The sequence below is a fragment of the Carcharhinus amblyrhynchos genome, chromosome 5 (genome assembly GCF_965287045.1).
Source record: "Carcharhinus amblyrhynchos chromosome 5, sCarAmb.v2.hapA, whole genome shotgun sequence".
Lineage (NCBI taxonomy): Eukaryota > Metazoa > Chordata > Chondrichthyes > Carcharhiniformes > Carcharhinidae > Carcharhinus > Carcharhinus amblyrhynchos.
The window spans coordinates 108,015,787-108,039,365 of NC_137328.1; the positions used below are offsets into that span (position 1 = coordinate 108,015,787).

General features: G+C 43.4%; 1 protein-coding gene across 1 annotated transcript in view; it reads right to left on the reverse strand.

The window, feature by feature from the left end:
* The window catches only part of LOC145343281 (organic cation/carnitine transporter 2-like), a 114,437-nt gene that overhangs the window by 28,728 nt on the left and 62,130 nt on the right, over positions 1–23,579 (reverse strand). Inside the window, exons 5-8 of the mRNA XM_080189422.1 lie at positions 18,725–18,866; positions 13,655–13,755; positions 8,054–8,268; positions 4,467–4,649 (exon numbers count right to left, since the gene is read on the reverse strand). Coding sequence (XP_080045548.1) covers positions 4,467–4,649; positions 8,054–8,268; positions 13,655–13,755; positions 18,725–18,866 — 641 coding nt within the window. The remainder of the gene's footprint in view (positions 1–4,466; positions 4,650–8,053; positions 8,269–13,654; positions 13,756–18,724; positions 18,867–23,579) is intronic.

Here is a 23,579-nt window from a genome sequence, read left to right on the forward strand (position 1 = left end):
CTCCAGTCTAACACATGACTGGCTGTTGTCAGCGCAATATCATCATCTACATCATACATTAGCGTCTCACATCTGCTAATCCTTTCTACTGCATTATCTTCGTGAGCTCAAGCAGGCAGTAAATGATATTGTGCGTTTTTAAAGGAAAATTGTTAAAGATACATTCCTGCTTTGAGAAAAGAACCATGAAGTTAAGTTTTAAAAGTCCTTTCAAGATAGAAATCACAACAGACAGGGGTCTACTGAGATGATTGCTCAAATATTGTTGAACTATGTTACCTCAGATCAGTCACCAAGAGAGACATTAATAATGCAAGGATGCCGTAGACAATACAACTGGATTTTTGAAAATTTACATGCAAAAACTCATGATGCCTTTGATACAGAAAGAATTTCTTCAAAAACCTACAATTTAATGAGGTTCGTTGCTTTGTGGAGCAATCTAAATTAATGAATCAGCCATTTTTGTGTTTCTGAGCTGTATAAAGGAGGCTGTAAGAAGCCATTTTGTGTGGTATTGTGAGATTGGCACACGGCTCTCAGTTGAACCAGCCATGTGCGAGTGCTGGCGTTCCCTGTCACTAGGAGTAAGGCATCCAGAAAAACATCCCAGGTCTGCTGAGAAGGCCAATCTTCAGTCTTAACACTTCCTCTCTCTTTATCATTATTTTATCCAACATTTCACGCTGCTCCTCTTGGATTACTATATCCACATCACCCCTTTCCTTTATGAATACGAAGGCAAAACTTAAAATAAACCTCTTCCCAAACCCTCTGCACATTCACACAAGTTCCTCATCTCTGATAAGTCCCACTTTGCCCTCAACTATCCTTTTGCTCTTTATATACTCGTAAAACATCTTGGGTTTTTCTTAATCTTTCTTGCTAATATTTTTTCATGCTCTCCCTTAGATTTCCTTATTCCTTTATTTACTTGATTCCTGTACTTTCTATCCTCATCTAGGCTATCTGCGGCATTGAGTTTTTTGTGACTGTCATCAGCCTTCTTTTTTTGTTTAATCTTCACCTGTATTTTTCTAGTGGGAACTTTCCTGTTTGTACCCTAAGAATCTCACTTATTAGAACTTTCCACTGGTTTACCACCGATTTATTCTTTAGTGGTCTTGTCCTGTCCACCTTTATTTTTATTCCTTTATGCAGCATGGGTGTCACTGGCTGGCCAGCATTTATTACCCATCCCTAGTTGCCTTTTGGGGGGCAGTTGAGAGTCAACCACATTGCTGTGGCTCTGGAGTCACACGCAAGCCAGACCTGCAAGGGCGGCAGATTTCCTTCTCTAAAGGACATTCGTGAACCAAATGGGTTTTTCTGACAATCAGCAATGGTTCATGGTCATCAGTGGATACATTATTCCAGACTTCTTTTTATTGTATTCAAATTCCACCACCTGCATTGTCACAATAGCTAAACTCTCCTGCTGTTATTGCCCTCTTATTACTACAGAAACTTTTCACATATATTTTGGGAACTGCCTTCTTTATCTTGCGGCTATTCATCTCAATGTATTGGTTATGACAATCTGCAATAGCTAAATGCTCAGGCTGCTCACAAAAGCATAGGCACTGCTACAGACGTTTCCCAGCAATAAGTTCTCAACTCTTTGGAGAAATCTAAATGATGGGACAAAATACTCTTAAAAACCTGTTTAGAACAGTGATGAGTTCATCTTCAATAGACCATGCATAGGTATTATTTTTCTATGTCTTAATACTTGTTTATCTAACATCTTACCTCGCAAATTCATCATTGTGCCACATATTTCTTAAGTTGTGACTTGCCACTGTTTAATGGCCACAAAATGTAAGGCAAAAGGGTGGGATTGTTGTCTGTGCAGGCTTGATGGGCTGAATGGCCTCCTTCTGTACTGTAGAGATTCTATGGTTCTAATTAGTTTCATACTAAATGCTGAAGCGTGACTCATAATGTGGCATGGCAAGTGTAACATAAGATATATGAGGATATGCTCCATTGAGGCTGGAAGACAAACTGCATGGAGCTGCCCGAGACTTGAGGGCCTCCTTTTAAGGTTTGCCGATTGCTGTATCTCCCCTCCCTCAACGTCCTATGTCCTGAAACCCCAATCACCAGTGCCCCCCCAACCCACACACCCCACTCATGACCCTCTGGCCTTTCGCCCCCTCCCTGCCATGGAATTCTTACACTTATCTGGGTCTCAGGTTCCCAGGACTTAGTCTCAGGCAGCTCCATGCAGTTCCTCTTCCAGCCACTGCAGCGCTGCTGCTGCAGGTTTGGCAACAGCAGTGCTACAGTGGCCAAGAGAGGGCCTAAGGTTACCAGGGCCTTAAGGGGAGGGCAACCCCAGACAGGAAATGAGATTCAGATGTAGGTGCCCCACTCCTTCCCCTCTAAGATCTGAGATCTTTTTTTATTTTCAGGTTTCTCCCACGGAGCCTCAAAATGCCCACTGGCCTCAAAATTGAGGCTGGGCAGGAAGCAGCCCTCAAGTGGCCAGTAACAGGCCCCATAGGGGCCTCAGTTGGGGCTTCCTTTCCAAGGCCTTGCCCACTCTAGTGTAAAATCACTGCAAAGTTGGGATGCGCAAGAACCTGGTGCAAATCCCCTACCTGCCAGGGCAGGAAGCATAAAATTCTGGCCTATAATTTAAAAAATGTTTTATGTTAAATTATAGACCAGACTTTTATGCTTCCTGCATATATAAAAACTGTCCAAACACAGCAAGTCCTTTGCCTGTCTCATCATTTTACTTATGTTACATTTGCCATGGGACATTGTGAATCATAATGGTCGGAAGATTACCTGCACTGCTTAGGCAGTGCCAAGGGACCAAGGCTGGCACTGCCAAGGTGGCAATGCCTGGAGGCACGCCCTGCCGCTTGACCCCCTGGGGCCCCTGATTGCTCCCCCCCCTCTTCATTCCAGTGGGATCGGGGGAAGGGGGCAAGGGAGGTGCTAGTGGGTCCAGAGATTTCAGTCCTGGGCCCACAAATGACATTTAAAACAGATTCAAATGTGCGTTATAACAATTTATGCAGTTCTGTGCCGATTTCTGGCTACCAGAGACACACAGAGGCCGTGCCCAGTGCGGACCCCGTGAAGTGGCCTCTATTTGAGTGTCCTGGCCCGCTGAGATGTGCTGGGAAAATTACTCTTAATGTTTGGAGTGTGGAGCGAGTAGACTGAAGAAAGACCTGTGTTCCCCAATCGCTGACTGTGGAGTAGTTTTTGAGGAGACACCTCAGTACTAAGAGATTTAATACCATCTACTGTCAACCAATGTGCATTTATAAAGAACAAAGAACAGTAAGCTCAGGAACAGGCTCTCAGCCCTCCATGCCTGTTTTGATCACATTTACCTACCTAGTCCAACTGGTTATATCCCTCTATTCCCCACCTTATCTGCCTCAACCCCCTCACTTGGCAGTGCATTCCAGGCCCCACTACCTTATGTGTAAAAAACATCCCCCATACATCTCCACTGAACCTTCCCCCCTTACCTTGAACTTGTGCCTCCTTGTAATTGTCATTTCTGCCCTAGGGAAAAAGCGTCCAATCGTCCATTCTATCCATACCTCTCATAATACTATAAACCTCTGTCAGGTTGCCCCTTAGCCTCCCCTTTCCAGGGAAAACAATCCCAGTTTATTCAATCTCTCCTCATAGCTAACACCCTCCATACCAGGCAACATCCTGTACTCCCTCCAAAGCCTCCACATCCTTATGGTAGTGTGGTGACCAGAATTGGACACCGTATTCCAAATATGGCCTAACCAATGTTTTATACAACTGTAATATAATTTGACAACCTTTGCGCTCGATGTCCCATCCAATGAAAGTAAGCAAGCTTTCTTCACCACCTTTTCCAGCTGTGCTGCCACATTTAAGGATCTGTGGACCTGTAATTCCCAGATCTCTTTGTGTGTCTATGCTCCTGCCATTTATTTTATAGCTCCCACCTGAATTGGATCTATCAGGCATCACCTCACATTTGTCTGGATTAAGTTCCATCTGCCATTTCTCCGTTCAATTTTCCGGTCTATCTATATCCTGCTGTATTCTCAGTCAATCTTCATCACTATTCGCAACTCCGCCAATCTTAGTATCATCCGCAAACTTGCTAATCAGGCCAGCTACATTCTTTTCTAAGTTGATCATTTGAGCGTAAATTGGTTGTAGGGCAGCTGGAATTGGCTGGAATGTATTCCCCGCTGACTGCATGGATAGTGGGGCCTCAGCACCCCTATCTGATCGAAGTGAACAGATAGCTGAGAGTTTCCTCAGAGTTGCAGCCACTCAGCCACACTGCTGGTAAAAACGATCAGAACAATGGAGCAGGAGCAGTTCCATGGGGAATCCTCAGCTGAATAGTTCAAATCCTTTTATCAGTGTCTTCCTGTTGAGCTATCACACCTTGAAACTAGGTTGAAGAAAAAGCAGTGCAGGTAAACTTTCAACTCCTCACTTACCGAGATAAACAAAATACGGGGAGATGATGCTGCCAATTCTGGATGCCATGGAACAAATTCCGATCCCCATGTTCCTCACCACAGTCGGATAGAGCTCAGCTGAGAAAACGTAGACTATGGCGAAGGATATTGTAATACCTGCTTTTCCGACCATCGCCAATACTGTTGTTAGAATATGAAGGGCTGCGGAAAACAAATAAGGTAGCATTTAGTACACGCAGGAAAGTTTTTCAGAATGTTGCAAGTATGTCTCCACATTTCCCTTTATCATTTCCAAGCAGAATATTTACTTATTGCACAATTCTACAATTCAACAAAGTTCTTTTTTCTTGAAATAAGATGTCAATTTGTGTGACTGCCATCACTACATTTATATAAAAGGGTCATTCATCCAGACTCAAAACTTTGGCTCTGTTCTCTTTCCACAAGTTCTGTCAGATCTGCAGAGACTTTCCAGCATTTTCTGTTTTTGTACCACTACATTTAGGGTGGAATTCATCGGCCGCGTTGGTCTAAAAGCCGGAAATTCCTGACCCACCTTCAATGCCGTTTCACATTCTCCACAATGCGCCCACTAAAATTCCAGTGGCGGGTGGGATGGGAGAATTCCGGCCTTACATTAAGAAGTTTCACAAACCAGGTTAAAGTCTGACTGGTTTATTTAGAATCACGGGCTTTTGGAGCGCTGCTCCTTCATCAGATGAAAGCTCAAAAGCTTGTGATTCCAAATAAACCTGTTGAACTTTAACCTGGTGTCGTGAACTTCTTACTGTGCCCACCCCAGTCCAATGCCAGCATCACCACATCATAACTACATTTACAGTGAGGAGCAAAAATAATATCCCTTCCTCCTTTAACCAGTCAAGGGTGGCATAACAGTTAGCACTACTGTCTCACAGTTCCAGGGACCCAAGTTCAATTCTGACTGTGAGGAGTTTGTATATTTTCCCAGTGTCTGCGTGGGTTTCCTTTGGGTGCTTTGATTTCCCCCCACAGTGAAAGGATGTGTGGGTTAGGTTGATTGGCCATGCTAAATTGCCCCTTCATGTCCCAAAATGTGTAACTTAGGGGGATTAATGGGGTAAATCTGTGGGGTTATGAGGATAATGCCTAGGTAAGATACTCTGTTGGTGTGTCGGTACAGACTTGATGGGCCAAATGGTCTTCTTCTGCACTGCAGGGATTCTGTGTTCTATCTGTTGCAGTCAGGCAAACAGTGCTAAGTAGCAGTTGTGTAGATCCCATGGTTGCATAGATGCTCCTGCTTTGCAGACCTTGTGAAAGTAGGCAAAGTCATAAAACCCAGCAGATGTTTGAAACGGGGAAAGTATTAACCATGAAAACAGGGAAAAGAGAAACGTCCAGTTGTTCTTTAATCTCGGAGACCTGAGCTTGAAGCTCTGATGGTGACTGAGAAGGTGCCCCTCCGGATGTCAGCACTGTGAGATTTGGATGGGTTTAACTCCGCACCTTGATTGTCTCCAGTTAGTCCCATGTCGAAAATCAGTGGAAAGCAACAACCCAATGGTGCAATGGTTGCACAACATCTGGGTCAGGAGACCATTTCGGCGGGGACCAAAAGGACAGCTCCCAGTGCTGTGGGGAAGGGATTTCAGGAGGGTCTCATGATCACTTTAGGATGGAGCTTAGGCCAGGGGAATGTCTAAACATTGCTAATTGTGTGGTCTGGAGGTGTATTCCTGCTCCTCCTACACCCTCAAAGAAAGTAAAGGAGAATAAAATTTAAATGGTTCGCCTCTCTGAGTCCCTTTTGCCTTTCTGTTCTACCTGATAGATGTATCTGGGAGGATAATCACAAAACTCCCCTACTTAGACTACAGATAAAATAGCAGCAGCCCTAAAGCCTAAGGATCCTGCAGGCTTCCAGCAAGAGTCCTCCCTAATAACTCACAAATGTGTGCTAAAATCAAGCACTGGTAGGATTGGCCATGCTAAATTTTTCCTTGGTATCCTAAGAAGTGTAGGCTAGGTGGATTAGTGGGGCAAATATGTAGGGTAACGAGGATGGGGCCTGGGTAAGGTGCTCTGTTGGAAACTCGGTACAGATTCGATGGGCCGAATGGATTGCTTCTACACTGTAGGGATTCTATGATTCTATGAAAGGTAGATCAGCAGGTAAATCCTCCTGCCAATTTTAATCTCACATTGGCCTCATTTCCACTAGGCAGCTGGGGTTCAAATTTGTCTTTCGTAGTTAGAGGAGGTGAAAGACTAGTGGGATTATCGCAATACTATTCATCCAGAAACTCAGCTAATGTTCTGGGGACCCAGTTTTGAATCCCGCCACGGCAAATGGTGGAATTTGAATTCAATAAAAATATCTGGAATTAAGAATTTACTGATGACCATAAAACCATTGTCAATTGTCAGAAAATCACATCTGGTTCACTAATGTCCTTTAGGGAAGGAAATCTGCCGTTCTTACCTGGTCTGATCTCCATGTGACTCCAGATCCACAGCAATGTGGTTGACTCTCAACTGCCCTCGGGCAACTAAGGAAAGGCAATAAATGCTGGCCAGCTAGTGACACAGATGTCCCATAAATAAAAAAAATCCCATTTAATGTAACAAAATAAAGGCATAGTCATTTTAAATGATGTGGAAGCAATTCCTGCCACAGTCAAGGAAAGTGCATCATTCTCCAGGCATCCCCAGGATACTTCAGGCCCTTAAGAATCCATAAATAATCCCAGCATAAACCCAATGTCAGTTTCTTTCTGATGTACTTCTAACTGAGTACCCAGAGCCGATGGTAGTCATGATGTGGAGATGCCAGCGTTGGGCTGGGATAAACACAGTAAGAACTTTAACCTGGTGTTGTGAGATTTCTTACTGTGAGTACCCAGAGCACGAATGTAGACAGAACTGAAGTGGGAGGTCAGGAATCCCTATACTGCTCACCTGTAATACTTAATCTGGGATTGCACCTACTCCAGGCATAGACCCAGCTTTAGCAGAGCAACGAACACAGGTCAGCATTGTGAGGATAGAGACTTGGTCCTTCACCAAGCATCTTGCTTCATGTTGCTGTGCCAGGGAACTGAGTGCTCCCCAAGTACAATGAAAATGAAATTCTCTGCTATCTTGAGCCATTAAACTATAAAAATGATAAAGAATCCTTCTCATGGTATGAACTACCAATAGAAATAAACTAAATCCTGGGCATGATCTTTATTAGTTAGCTATGATTCTACGGGGAGCATGGGCATAAAGTGAATAAAAGGCAACCTCTAGCACGAAATATCCAATATCTTGGGCGTTTTCTTAGGCAGATCAATAAGCTCTAGAAATACGCAAAAGACAAGTGAATGCTGCAATGGGTAACTATTCCTTATGATGTTCATGAACAAGATCAGCACAGACTGGAAGCGGAACCTGGGATTTTTCTGGACTGGTGCAGATATCATCATGCCACTAAGAGAGCTCCTATTTCACTTGGGACTTTTATTCTTTACTTGAAACAACATTGCTTAAAAAGTAAATAAAAATGTCACTTGGCAAATGCAAAGCCCATGACCATCAGTATTTCAAAAATATGAAGTGGGAGAGTTTTTGAGAGCTCTTACATGAAGGAATAAATTGAATCAAGAGCAGAATAACACCACCAAGAATCAACATGGAAGCTGTAGCAAGTCGTCGAGGGGCGTGATTCACCATCCACCATGCCATTGTATAAGCCACTATTTCACTGATCGCAGAGATGAAGCAGTTGAGGTAAGGGTCACCATGCATGTTGGGAGTGCCCAAGGTTAAAACGAAATACCCAATGGAGGTAGTCATCCTGAAACGAAACAGAGAATAAAGGACAGATTTCCCCAACCTTGTGTAAAATGTTGTTTCGATGCGATCAGCAAGCTAATAGTATTCAGGTCACCGCTCACATCTATGTGATATCTTTTATGTTTATGGAAAAGCTTCACAGTACTTCACCGCAAAGAGGATTGAACACTTCAGCAGGACTATAAGGAGGTCTGACCAAAGATAGAGTCAAAGAAGCTAATTTTCAAATGATTTTGCAAGTTGGACACAGAAGTAAGAAGACGCAGAGGCGAAGGGAGAATTTGAAAATGCACGCTGGCTGAAAGCTTTACCATGGTTGATGGAGGAGGACACATTGGGTACAACATAGGGCAGAATTTTCCTGACCCACCCGCCACGGGAATTGTAGTGGGTAGGATGGAAAATTCAGCGGACCATGCAAAGGTCCGCTGACGTTGAGCAGAATTTTCCGGCCTCGAGGCGACACAGCCAAAACATCCTGCCTATAGACTTGATTAATAGGATGGATCAGAATAGCAGGGAAGAGACATTATACGACTTATATCAATGGAATGACAAAGCTTGGGAATCATGCAAAAGACAAGTAGACATTGTAACGGGTAACAGAACTGGCTCATAGCAAATTGACAGCTGGATTTTTGCCAAGCCCAATTTTCTTGCCACAAAAGTTCACAAAATGTCAAAATGATAGGTGCATTGGTTAGGTGCATTGGCCATGCTAAATTCTCCCTCAGATAATAGATGACTCAATGCAGATTTAACAATAAAAGGCTTTATTGTCAACAGAAAAAATATATGCTGTGTCTCTTTCTAACACAGGTTTTCTATACAGCAAAAGAATGTGGGAGACTGCCTGTGGGACAAACTGTAGGGAAGTTCCAGACTTGTCCAGACTTACGCACATCGACAGCTATCCTGTCACGATGGCGGGAAGTTTGAATATTGTGGGTACAGCCATGTTTGAGTCTTGTAGGATAAATCTCCATGCTTGGGTAGCATGCATAAACTTGCGTGGTCCTTTTTCTTTGATTGGAGGCGAGGTGGGCATTAACCAAGTGGCAGCTCCTCATTTTCTCCAAATGCTGCTGGCTGGTCTTCTGGAGCTCCTAGTGGAAACACTTGGGCAGTTACTAACACCTTAGAGTTATAGAGGTTTAACCGCAAATTGCACTTTCACTGCTACAAATTTCCAAGATATCTCCAGTTGCCTATTGGAGAAAGCGGTGTACTGGAAAACTTTCCCAATACAGCTTCTGTATTACAGACTGGGAGATGATGGGAGATATCCTGTGAAGAGACTGGAAGGAGCTATTGGCAAAGAAGTTCAGAGCTGTGGGAGAAAGTGCAGCCTTTTGATGTGGTGTACCTTGGATAGATCCAAAGTAACAAATCGTCAGTGAGTTAAGTCCAGTTGGGCGGACGGAAAGGGGGCAGGGGGTAACGATCGGTCTGGGTGGGGGGGGAGATGGATAAGGGGGACAGTGATGTCTGTGGGGACCATCGCTCCAGCTTTTTGCTCCCGGGCCACTTTCTCTGCTTTCTGTGGCCCAGGAGCGGTCTGACACGGGCGCGCTTTTTCAAATTTTTTTCTAACTGCCTATGTGCAGTTCAGAGCTCCAATCGTTCTGGGTGCAATAAGCCCTGCCCACACGTGATTCAGAATCGCAATTTTTTTTTCAAGCTAAGTGCGTATGGGGGGAGAGGGAGGGGGTGCCTGAAAGCAGATTCCCAAGTCGGGTCTGAATTGCGCCCAGATTCAGCACTTTGAATGAAAACGGTAAAATCGGGCTGTAGTGGGCGGGATGGGAACATTCCCCCAGTTTTCATAGCATAATGGCAAATTTATAAATATCCCACAATGTCATTTAATTAAAAAATGGAGTTTTACTTACTACACCCAACCCACCCCAGGCTAACCTAACCTCTGACTACTCCCCACCCCTGACTATACCCTGATACAACCTGACTATACCCCACCTCCCAATCCCTCTTCATCCCTCAACAACCCTACCGGCCCAACTGCACTGCACCCCCAACAGCTCTTCCCCCCCTACAGTGCAGAAGGAGGTCATTTGGCCCATCTAGCCTGCACCGACCCCAATTCCACCCAGGTCTATCCCCACAATGCCATATATTTACCCTTACTAATCCCCCTGACGCTAGGGTCAACTTAGCGTGGCCAATCCACCTAACATGCACATCTTTGGACTGGGAGGAAACCGGAGGACCCAGAGGAAACCCACGCAGACACAAGGAGAATGTTCAAACTCCACACAGACAATGATCCGAGGCTGGAATTGAACCCAGGTCCCTGGTGCTATGAGGAAGCAGTGCTAGCCAGTACACTACACTACGCTGCCAAGAAATCATCTGCAGGCTTTATAATGCTGCTTCCTCAATCCAAATCCACGTCATTGTAAAAATTGTGAGGGGTAATGGACCCAAAATGATCCTTGGGGAGCATTACTGCAAACAGTCTCCCAGCTTGAAAAATATCCATCCAACACCATCATTCGTTTCCTGTCACTGATCCAATCACAAGTTTCATCTTCATTCCAGGGGCTGCCATCTTATTAATAAAGTTCCTGTGTGGCACTTTCATGAATGCCTTCCAAACTTTCATATAAAAAAATGAGCAGAATGAGCAAAATGTGCTCCAGTTTCTCCCACAGTCCAAAGATGTATGAGTTAGGTTGATAGGCCATGATAAATTGCCCCTCAGTGTCAGGGGAATTAGCAAGGTGGGGTTGCGGGGATAGGTCCTGGGTGGAATTGTTATCCATTAGGCTCAGTGAATGACCTTGTTCTGCACTATAGGGATTCTATGAGAATTCTCCGACCTTGCCTGCGGCTAGGATTCTCCGGTTCCACTGCTGTGAATGGAGATTTGGCTAAGCACCAAATTCTGTTCTCTCTGTCAGCAGCAGAGGAGCAGATGACATTGGAGAATTCAGGCCAACATCTACTGCACTGCATTGATCAACCTTTCCTATCTGTTAAAGAATTCAATCATATTAATCGGACATGATTTGCCTTGAGGGGCTGATAGATCTGGTGAATAATTAATTACTCCAGTCTGCTGTCAGTGAGGTGCTCAGAGCCAGCACAGCTGCTGATGTATCCCTAACAGATGTTTGGTTTTTAGTTTGGCGGACTTGCCAGTTTCTCTGGCACTTTTGGAAGTTCACTTGCAGAAAGTTTCTTCACAGATTTCAAAATCTTCCTGACAACATGATGCGAGTTCCTGTATTTTCCAGAGTTGTGCGTTGATTCTCCTGGAAGGTTCATCATTCTGCTTGCCCTTCAGAATGCTATCAGAAACTTGGAACAATGTCGAGGTGAGCCTAGAAAGAAGATTTACATCAATTGACTTGGCACGAGAGTACAAGACAAATTTTAGCAAATAGTGAAAATTCAACAATTTTGTTTTTCACTTTAGAATAAACTTATAAATGAAAGAAATGTACACTTACCCAAGTCACGGATGTTCAGAATGTATCGTTTTCATCATTTAAAAGGCTGAATGCCTCAGAAATCATTCATTTTCCTGACCGAATAAAGATATTTGGGGGGCAGCAGGTTATTGTACAGATTATGGAACAATCACACTGATGTTTCTTTACATTGTATGCAATCACACATTCAGCCATACTTTGTAAAATCATTATTGCTGAGAATTGGAGAGGGCGAGGGGCAGACAATGGGAAGGTCTATTGACCTTGGGCAAGATTTTCCAGTCTCAGGTCGAGCGAAGCCGTAAAATAGAATCATAGAATCCTACAGCGTAGAAGGAGGTCATTTGGCCCACTGAGCCTGCACTGACCACAATCCCAACCAGGCCCTATCCCCATAATCCCATGCATTTACTCTTGCTAGTCCCCCTGACACTAAGGGGCAATTTAGCATGGCCAATCCATCTAACTGTGCATCTTCGGACTCTGGGAGGTAACCAGAGCACCCAGAGGAAACCCACGCACACACAGTGCACATTCCACACAGACAGTGACTCAAGCCTGGAATTGAACCTTAGTCCCTGATGGTGTGAGGCAGCAATGCTGATCACTGTGCCACCAAGCCGCCATCACCAAATCCCACCCAGTGTTTTGCCAAACTTTCACATTTCAAAACTTTGATATTTTTAAATTACGCTGCCGTATTTTTAAATTATATTGCTTTAGTTCTGCCAAGCTTTTAATGGCTTTCTGTTGGAATCTTAAATTAGTACAGTATAATACTGTAACAACACTTCACTAAAGTAGCCCTGTCCATCTGTTCTTTCCCCAAATTCCCTGCATTTACTATATCTCCCTCACGTATTTATCCAATTCCCTTTTGAACACCACAGTTGAATCTGTATCAGACAGTGCGTTCCAAATCCTAACCACTCGATGTGTAAGTTTTCACTCCTGCTGCTTCTGGTATATACCAACCGACCCAAAAACAACTTCTTCCCCTGCTGCCATCAGACGTTTGAATGGGTCTACCATATATTAAGCTGATCTTTCTCTACACCCTACCTGTAACTATAACAATACATTCTGCACCCTTTCCTTTGGATGGCATAGTTGGACAGTGGTTAGCGCTGCTGCCTCACAGTGCCAGGGACCCGGCTTCCGTTCTGGCCTCAGGTCACTGTCTGTGTGGAGTTTGCATGTTCTCTCTGTGTCTGCATGAGTATTTCCGGGTGCTCAAGCCTCCCCCCACACTCCAAAGATGTGCGGGTTAGGTTGATTAACCATGCTAAATTGACACTAGTATCAGGGGATTAGCAGGGTAAATATGTGGGGTTACAGGAATAGGGCCTGGGTGGTATTGTGGTTGGTGCAGATTCAGTGGGCTGAATGGCCTCCTTCTGCACTGTAGGGAAACAATGATTCCTTCTCCCCTATGTACTCTATGAACAGTATGTTTTGTCTGTATAGCGCACAAGAAAAAATACTTTTCATTGTATACTAACACATGTGACAACAATAAATCAAAACAAATCAAAAAACTTTGCATGTGCTGCTATTTTGTTTCCTGAAGTACAGCATTTTCAATGAATGCAATACTTTCCTAAAATAATGCAAACAACCCAATTTCAGGGAAATATGGTCCCTTTGTGTCTTTCGTGTGTGCTTTATTTTGCCTTTTATTGCAAGAGGTCAATGAGTCAAATCAACTTATATATCTACTTTAAGGGTAGCCAAGTTAACTCATTGCAGCAGAAAATGGATTAACTTAATGACAGCAGGAAGAATCTCAATTTGTAACATTAATGGCTCCTCAGTAAGCGTCGTTAACATGGCTTTATCCCAAGTATGACTCCAGATATATATACAAATTGACACAATTTTGAATGTGAATTATTTTGCTGGGAGCTCTTTGCTGATACAATCTCTACTCACCACACAAGGAAAGACAGAATTGTGATATTCCGTATGTTTGAAGTTTTAATCAAGTCCAAGAAACTATGTGAATGGTTATCCCCAACTGTGGAATCCAGAAGCTAAAAGAAAGCATAAAGAAATGAATTTTCAATGATGTGGCAGCAGTGTGCCACCTCATTCTTCGAAACTCTGGAGAATACAGGCCTGGTTTGCCCGATCTCTTTTCAAAAGACAGTCCCACCATGGCCGGAATATGTCTGATTAACCTTCGTCACTCTCCCTCGATAGCAAAAATATTCTTTCTGAGGTAAAGGGATCAAAACTGCACTGAGATGCAGTCTAACTAACCTCCTATACAAGAAGCAAGACCTCACTACTTCTGTGCTCAAATCCTCTTGCAAGAAAGGCTAACATTCCATTAGCCTTCCTGTGCATGTGCAAGTTAGTCTTCAGTAACTTATGGATAAGGACACCTAGCTCCTTTGTATGTCTATACTTTTTAATTTCTTACCATTTAGGAAATACTCTGAACATCTGTTTCTTCTACCAAAGTGGGTTATCTCACATTCTTGTTTATGCTGTGAACAGCTGGGGCCCAAGTACTGATTCTTGGGTATCAGTATCACTACCACTGTCTGCCAATGCGAGAATGATCCAGTTATTGCTACTCTTGGCATTCCGTCTGTTCCGGATCCTTAATCCAAGTCACTATATTGCCTTCTATCCCATGTGCTTTTATTTTCTTAATAAACATCCTGTAGGGGACTTTATCAAAAACCCGCTGAGAATCCAAGTATGCCACATCCATCAATTCACCATTGTCAATTTTGTTATTAACATCATCAAAAAATTCCAGCAGATTCATCAAACATGATTTCCTGTTTGTAAATCCATGCTGACTATATTCAGTCAGATCGTGATTGTTCAACTGTCCATTTATTACATCCTTTATGATAAATCCAAGCATTTTCCTTACAGCCAAAATAAGGCTAACAGGTCATCAGTTCCCGTTGTTTTCTATCTGTCTCCTATTGGTGATTCCAATCATCAGGAAGCCCCCATAATTAATAGAATTTTGGAAGATGATCTCCAATGCATCCACAATCACTACAGCAACATTCTTCAACACTCTGGGATGCAAAATATCAGGTGTGAGGACTTCACAGATTCCCAACAATGTAGACAGAGGCCATTTGGCCCTTTGACCCTACACCGACAACAATCCCACCTAGGCCCTAGCGTCATGTATTTACCCTGCTAGTCCTCCACACTAAGCAGCAAGTTAGCATGGCCAATCAATCTAACCCGCACACCTTTGGAGTGTGGGAGGAAACTGGAGCACCCGGAGGGAACCCACGCAGACACAGGGAGAGCGTGCAAACTCCACACATTTACCCGATGCTGGAATTGGCCCCGGGTCCCTAGCACTGTGAGGCAGCAGTGTCAATTATTGGGTCACCATGCTGCCCTGATCAACTTTCAATCCTTTTCATTTCTCTAATACAACCTTCTGCATTAAATTAATTTCTTTCAACTCTGAATTCTCCCTCATCCATTGGATCTCTCCATCTGGGAGATTTTCTGTACCTTCCTCAGTGAAAAGATACAAAGTAATCATTTAGTTTCCCAGCCACTTATCCTTTGCCCAGGTAAAAATAACTTATGTTGATCCTTTGTTTAAGAAAGGTAGCAAGAATAATCCAAATAATTACAGACCAGTGAGCTTCACATCTGTAGTAGGGAAACTATTGGAGAGGATTCTTCGAGACAGGATTTACTTGGAAATAAGTGAACATATTAGTGAGAAGCAACAAAATCTTGTGAAGGGGTGGTCATGTCTCACTAACTTGATCAGTTTTTCGAGAAGTTTTGAAGATGATTCCTGAGGGTAGGGCAGAGAATGTTGTCTACATGGATTTTCATAAGGCCTTTGACAAGGTTCCTCGTGGCAGGCTGGTGCAGAAGGTGAAGTCGCATAGGATCAGAAGTAATCTGGCAAGGTGGATACAAAACTGGCTCGGTTATAGATGACAGAGGGTAGCAATGGAAGGGTGCATTTCTGAATGGAGGACTGTAACAAGTGGCATTTCTCAAATCAGTGCTGGGACTTTTGCTGTTTGTAATATATATAAATGATTTTGAGGAAAATATAATTTGTTTGATTAGTATGTTTGCGGACGGCACAAAGGTTGATGGATTTGCGGATAGCGGTGAGGACAATCAGAGGATACAGCAGGATATAGATCAGTTGGAGATTTGGGTGAAGAGATGAACGGTGGAGTTTAATCCGGACAAAGTGAGGTAATGCATTTTGGAAGGTCTAATATAGATAGGAAATATACAATAAATGGCAGAACCCTTAAGAATTCTGATAGGCAAAGGGATCTGGGTGTAGACTACACAGGTCACTGAAAGTGGCAAGGTGGGGAAGGAAGTCAAGAAGGCATATGGCATGCTTGCCTTCATCATCTGGGGTATTGTGTTTAAAAATTGCCTATCCCTAGCTGCCCTTGAACTGAATGGCTTGCTAGGCCATTTCAGAGGGCAGTTGAGAGTCAATCACACTGCTGTGGCTCTAGAGTCACTTGTCGGCCAGGCCACGTAAGGATGGCAGATTTCCTTCTCTAAAGGACATTAGTTTGCTAGATAGATTGTAATTGCTAAATTGCCCCTTAGTGTCAGGGAGATTAGCAGGGTAAATATGTGGGGCTACGGGGATAGGAGCTGGCTGGGATTGTAGTCTGTGCAGACTCAATGGGCCAAATGGGAATTCTATGATATTTTTCTTGACTTCAAATTCCACCATCTGCCATTGCAGGATATGAACCTGGGTCTCTGGGACATTAGGTGAATTTCTGGATTAATAGTCTAGTGATAATACCACAAGGCCATCACTTCCCCACTCATTATCTGATCAGGGTCATCATTATCTCTCTGGCTAGCTTTGACGTGCCCTTTAATGTCTCAGAATAGTTGTGATTCTGAGATTCAGCAGTACTTGGTGAATAATGCTAAGTGTGCTGAGAATTACACTAAAAGCTAATTTAAAATCATCAATCGGACTCGCACCTGTGCTTCTGGGAAATGCAAGTAGGCTTACATTAACACTGCAATGAAGTTACTGTGAAAATCCCCTAGTCTTGTTCTCCACAAGCAAAAGGAACATATTCGGACCTTGCAGTTTTTTTGAGTTAAAAAAATGCATGAGAATCAATAACTCCATAAAACCTAGGAGCAGAAATAGACCATTCAGCCCATTGAGTCTGCTCCACAATTAAATGATATCATAACTGATCTGCAATGATAACCTTCAACTCCATTTTTCTGCCTTTTCCCCATATCCCTTGATTCCCTTACTGATTAAAAATCTGTCTGTTTCAGCTTTGTACATACTTAATGACTCAATCTCCACAACCCTTTGCGGTAAAGAATTCCACAGATTCACTACCCTGTGGGAGATGAAATTCCTCCGCATCTCTATCTTAAGTGGGTGACCCCTTACTCTGTGATTATGCCCTTTGGTCCGAGAATCTTCCGCGAGGGAAAACAACCTCTCGGCATCTACCCTGTCAAGCCCCCCTGAGAATCCTTTATGTCTCAATCGTGTTGCTTCTCATTTTCCTAAATTCCAATGAGTACAGGCTCAACCTATTCAACTCCCTGGTGCATTCAACATGGCAGCACAGTGGTTACCATTGCTGCCTCACAGGGCCAGGGTCCTGGATTCAATTCCCAGCCTTGGGTCACTGTCGGGCATTTGCATGTTCTCCCCATGTCTGCATAGGTTTCCTTCAGGTGCTTCAGTTTCAACCAACAGTCCAAACCTGTGCAGGTTAGGTGGATTAGCCAAGGTAAAATATCCCTTACTATCCCAAGATGTGTAGGTTAGGGGGATTCGCGGGATAAATATGTGGGGTTATAGAAACATAGAAACTAGAAGCAGGAATAGGCATTTGGCATTTCAAACTTGCTCTGCCATTCATTTTGGTCATGGCTGGTCATCCCCTTCCCCCATATTCTTTGATCCCTTGAGCCCCTCAAGCTACATCTAATTTCACCTTGAAATCAGACGATGTTTTGGCCTCAACTACATTCTATGGTAGTGAATTCCACACATTCATTACCCTTTGGGTGAAGAAATTTCTCCCCACCTCAGTTCTAATGGCCTGGGTAAGATGCTCTGTCAGAGAGTCAGTGCAGACTTGATGGGCTGAATGGTCTCCTTCTGCACTGTAGGGATGCTATGATTCAACATGACAACAATCAGGACCAACTGGTCAATCAATCAGTCCCTCTTTACTTGTGCAGTTTTTGTAGTTGGTCCCAAAAAGAATTGGCATTCTTGAAGGTTCTGCCCTTATGCCTCTTTTTTCAGCAAAACCACCCAGTGATTAATTGTAAAAAATGCTAAATTTAGTGTTTCAAGGTGTGTGCTTAAGAAACAGCTTTGAATATTTTAGAATGATTGAAATTACAACACAGAGATAGAATATTCAGCCTCACCACACAAGGAACAGTTTCTTAGATGCTCCCTATCATTTTTTTTAAAGTTAAAGTTTTTATTTATTAGTCACAAGTAGACTTGCACTAACACTGCAATGAAGTTACTGTGAAAATCCCCTCGTCGGCACAGTCCGGCGCCTGTTCAGGTGCACTGAGGGAGAATTTATTATGACCAATTTACCTAACCTGCATATCTTTGGACTGTGGGGGGAAACCAGGGCACCTGGCAGAAACCCACACAGACACGAAGAGAATGTACAAACTCCACCCAGATAGTGACCCAAGCCGGGAACCAAACCCAAGTCCCTGGCACTATGAGGCAGCAGTGCTAACCACTGTGCCACCGTGCTGCCCGAAATCAGCATGGAGAAAGGGCATCCCTAACCATTCCCTGGAATCTGCCACACAGAAAAAAATCCAGCCAGAGAAGATAGTATAAACGGAAACGAGTGATGCAATGCTACTTTGCTATTATTGCGAGTAAATGTAATTATATCTGTAAAGACGGAGCTATATTGTTGCTTGATCTAGACATATTTGAATAACAGCCTAAGATAGAAAGAATGAGAGAAGTGAAATAGCTACCGTATATTCTCTGGGATTGACATGCTGAAATACCACCCCAACGTGGGTGATGCCATTTTTTTTAGCAAAGTCTTGCACTATTTTCTCTGCCTCGGTCACCCGACCCTGAGTGATCAGCCATCTGGGAGACTCGGGTATGAGCCTAAACAAAAACAGTACAAATAAAGCAGAAGTCAGAACGATAACTGCGGCAGCTGCCAGACCTCAGTACATGGTGACTTCAGCCAACTTCCTTGAAAGCTAGATAACCACAGGAGGGAGACAGGAGCGGGAGGGTGTGCCAATAGGATTTGATTCAGAGGGCTGGGAGCAGGTTCCTTATGAAAGCATCAATGTCAGCTTGACACAGTCGGGCCTTTATCTATGCTGTACACTTGTTGCAACTTCTTCAGAGAATGTCAGAGACCTTATCCCCCCACGCCGGATTCACTGAGGCAGAAATGGAACAGGGGGACCAGTATGAGGTGGAGGGTAGGTGAGGAATAATCAACTCACTTTTATATCAAGCCTCTACCGTCATTTTTAAATGACTGTCTGCAATTGTACTGTCATTTTTTTTAGACAGAAAAGAATGGCAATCATGCTGTATGAGAGCATCGTTTCTGTGTTGTATCACTTCAGATATGAATGCATGACGTGTGCCTGCACAGGAAACACGGTACAGGGACAGTGGGTATGTGGTGGCATAATGGTAATGCCGCTGGACTAGTAATGCAGAGGCCTAGATTGGGGACATGGGTTCAAATCCTACAATGGTGGAATTTAAATTCAATCAACAAAACCTGGAATTAAAAGCCAGTCTTAGTAACTAGGAGTCATAGGGTGAGGGGTAAACTTTTAGGAATGAGGTGAAGAACAAATTCCCTAGCACAGAAACTAGCTGAGGCCAATATGTTGTGTATTACAAGAAGAAGGAGGCACATGACATACATAGGCAGCTGGGATCAAGTGGGATCCTTGAAGACAATAGAGGGTATAGGAATAGAGTTAAGAGAGAAAGTAGGAGGGCAAAAAAGGGACGCGAGATTATTTCAGCAGATAAGGCAAAGGAGAACCCAAAAAGCTTCTACACATATATAAAGAGCAAAAGAGTAACTGGGAAGAGAGTAGGACCTTTTAAGAATTAACAAAGTCATTTATGTACAGATCCATAAGAGATGGGTGAGATCCTAAATGAATACTTCTCATCAGTATTCACTGTTGAGAAAAGCATGGATGTTAGGGAACTATGAGAATAGTGATGTCATGAGGAGTGTAAATATAACAGAGAAGGAGGTGCTGGAAGTCTTAAAGCGCGTCGAGGTAGATAAATCCCCAGGACCTAATGAAGTGTATCTCAGCACATTGTGTGAGGCTAGGGAGGAAATTGTGGGTCCCCAGCAGAGATATTTGAATAGTCACAAGTAAGGTTCTTGAAGGTTGGAGGGTGGCAAATGTTGTGCCTTTGTTTAAGAGGGACTGCAGGGAAAAGCCTGGGAATTACAGACCAATGAGCCTCACACCCGTAGACCTGATGAGAAGTAGCTAGATAGTCAATATCTTTTCCCAAACGTAGGGAAGTCCAAAACTAGAGGGCATAGGTTTTAAGGTGAGAGGGGAAAGATACAAAAGGGTCCAGAGGGGCAATTTTTTCATACGGAGGGTGATGAGTGTCTGGAACTAGCTGCCAGAGTAGAGGCGGGTACAATTTTGTCTTTTAAAAAGCATTTAGACAATTACATGGGTAAACTGGGTACAGAGGGATATGGGCCAAATGCTGGCAATTGGGAGTAGCTTAGAGGTTAAAAAAAAAGGGCGGCATGGACAAGTTGGGCCAAAGGGCCTGTTTCCATTGCTGTAAACCTTTATGACTCTATGCCTGTAAGAAATTAGCTGTGACTCTGGGGGCTCAAGGGATATGGGTGGAAGGGGAATTAGGTACAAAATTTGATAATCAGCCATGAGCATAATGAATGGCACAGCAGACTTGAAGAGCTGAATGACCTATTCCTGCTTCTAGTTTCTATGTTAATGGTAACTATGAACCAATCATTGATTGCTGTAAAAATGTATGTCCTTTAGAGAAGGAGTTTTGCTGTTCTTATCTGAAACTGATTCCAGACCCCAGCGATGTGACTGACTAGTAATTGTCCTCTGAAATGGCCTAGCGAGCCATTTAGTTTCAGGGCAATTAGCGATGGGCAACAAGTGCTGACTTACCAGAAATGCCCACATCCCATGAAAGAACAAAGGAAAAGGAAGAATTGGTCAATGATTCTACTCCATTTGAGCTACCTGCCCTTCCTTTTCTAACTCCATCAGCATAAACCTCTATTCCCTTCTACCTCATACACTCAGCTAACATCTCTTTAACTGCAGCACCCCCTATTTGCTTCAACCATTCCGTACCAAGTTCCATATTCTTACCACTCTGGGTAAAAATGTTTCTCCTGAATTCCCTATCTGGTGACTGCCTTTATATCAATGGCCAAATCTCCACATGTCCAAACGTTCTGCATCCACTTTATCAGAACCTTTCAGAATTTGAAAGACTTCTATTAGGCCACCCCTCAGCCTTCTCTTTTCGGGAGAAAAGAGATTCAGACTGTCAATTCTTTCTTGATATGTATAACCCCCACATCTTTGGGTTTTTAAAATTTGTCCATAGGATCTGGGTACCGTTGGCTGGGCCAGTGGGCTGTCCCTGCTGAGAATGCTTTCAGTATGGGATGGTGCATAAAGCAGGATGAGTGTATCTCTGGGCTCCATGGACTACCTTCCTTCCTCCTCCTCCAGTTGCTCAGCCCTCTCAGGTATTTCCCATTTACTACAACCTGGAGTGCTTCTGAAGCAGGAAGTCCTCTGATTGGCTATGTTTAAGAACGCACCCACCATCCTCAATTGGGCACTGAACCTATCTCCATACTAATTGGAGGGTGAAAATTCCAGCAAGTGACTGTTCCCCCCTGGCTGGAGGCAGCTTTAAAAGGGAGAGCATTGGGTACAGGACCTGAAACAGTCCTGACTCCTTTTTCCTGCCCCTCAAGATGAAATTTCTGCCCACTGAAATAAAGTGCTTCAAGAGGTTACCATCAAATTCTAGGAGATAAATAAGGGTGAATTATATCCTTAACCTTCAACCACAAACATTTTTTGTCACGCATTTATCTCTTTAAAAATCTTTGCTAGTCCTGCCATCATTACCATTAAAGTTTGCTTGCTGAGCCCTCAGTGTGCACACATTTCGTAACAGCACTCTCATATTCTGCATTCCATTAAAGGAGAAACCATCCCACATTGACAGAGAAAGCTTGGCACCGATGGTGGATCTCCCAATCTCTATCCTTTATTATAACACAGAGGTTAATCTCCTTTACCTCATGTCATAGTGTGCTTCATTATTTGGGAAAGTGCTATCGGTTCTTAATTAACGTTTAGAGATTTGTTAATATAAAAGCCTGACACTCATTCAGAACCAACTGTTCCAGTTGATCGAACTGCCCTTAACTGTCTTTATCTGCTCCAGTTGGTCTGGTCCTGCCTCTGGTTGAACTCCTACCTCAACCCTGGTGGAGGTCTGGTAGTTGAGTTCCTGTTTATACCCTTGATGACCCATCCATTCCCTGTACTGGATTGGCCAGAAGTTAACAACAACAGTAAATTCAAATTTGATAGGTACAACAGTGTTGTATTCTTGGTACACTGTGTGCCTTGTATTTAAACATTCAATATTGAATGTTTAAATACAAGCTTTTAAAGGGATTGACATAAAACCAGCTTTTAAAGAGACCATGCACTGTTTTCTTTCCCTCTAGCATTTTTTACAATTGTTTTATATCTTTATAAGCATTCCTTACATCGTTACAGATTCAACTTCGTAATGCCTTACATTCCAATAGAGAAGGGGAGACAGCTAACTAATGGAGTGAGGGAAGGGGAAAAGGTGCCAAGCTGCAGATTTGTCAGATATCCGGCTTCTCATGTTCACTTATACTATTCCTCCTACTGAGCTTGCTGCTCTGCAACCCTTCCTAATCTCTATTTTTGTCTCCCTGTAGGTGTCCCAGGCCGGGAGAAAAACACAAGCAGAGGAACATTCAGTTCTGCCACTGGTGTTCCACTTCACACATCATCAAGACTGTTTGACATGTGTTCCACATTCTATCAAGTTGGGCAATTTTCAGACATCCATGGCAGCTTCCTGAATCAGGCTAATCTGATTTAGTTTGATTTATTATTGTCATATGTGTTAACATAGTGAAAAATATTGTTTCTTGCGCGCTATACACACAAAACATACCATTCATAGAGGAGGAAAGGAGAGAGTGCAGAATGTAGTGTTACAGTCATAGCTAGGGTGTGGAGAAAGATCAACTTAATGCAAGTTAGGTCCATGCAAAAGATTGATGGCAGCAGGGAAGAAGCTGTTCTTGAGTCAGTTAGTACATGACCTCAGACTTTTGTATCTTTTTCCCAATGGATCAAGGTGGAAGAGAGAACGTCTGGGGTCTTGGGGTCTTTAATTATGCTGACTGCTTTGCCGAGGCAGTGGGAAGTGTTGACAGAGTCAATGGATGGTAGGCCTGTTTGCATGATGATTTGGCTACATTCACGACTTTTTGTAGTTTCTTGTACAATAAGTAGTCTCACAGCACCAGGTTAAGGTCCAACAGGTTTATTTGTTGGCATGAGCTTTCAGACCACTGCTCCTGAGTGCCGAAAGCTCGTGCCACCAAGTAAATCTGTTGGATTTTAATCTGGTGCTCTGAGATTACTTACTGGGCCTACCCTAGTCCAACGCCGGCAACTCCACATCATAGTTCCTTGTAATCTTGGGCATATCAAGCTATGATGAAACCAGAAAGAATGCTGGAAT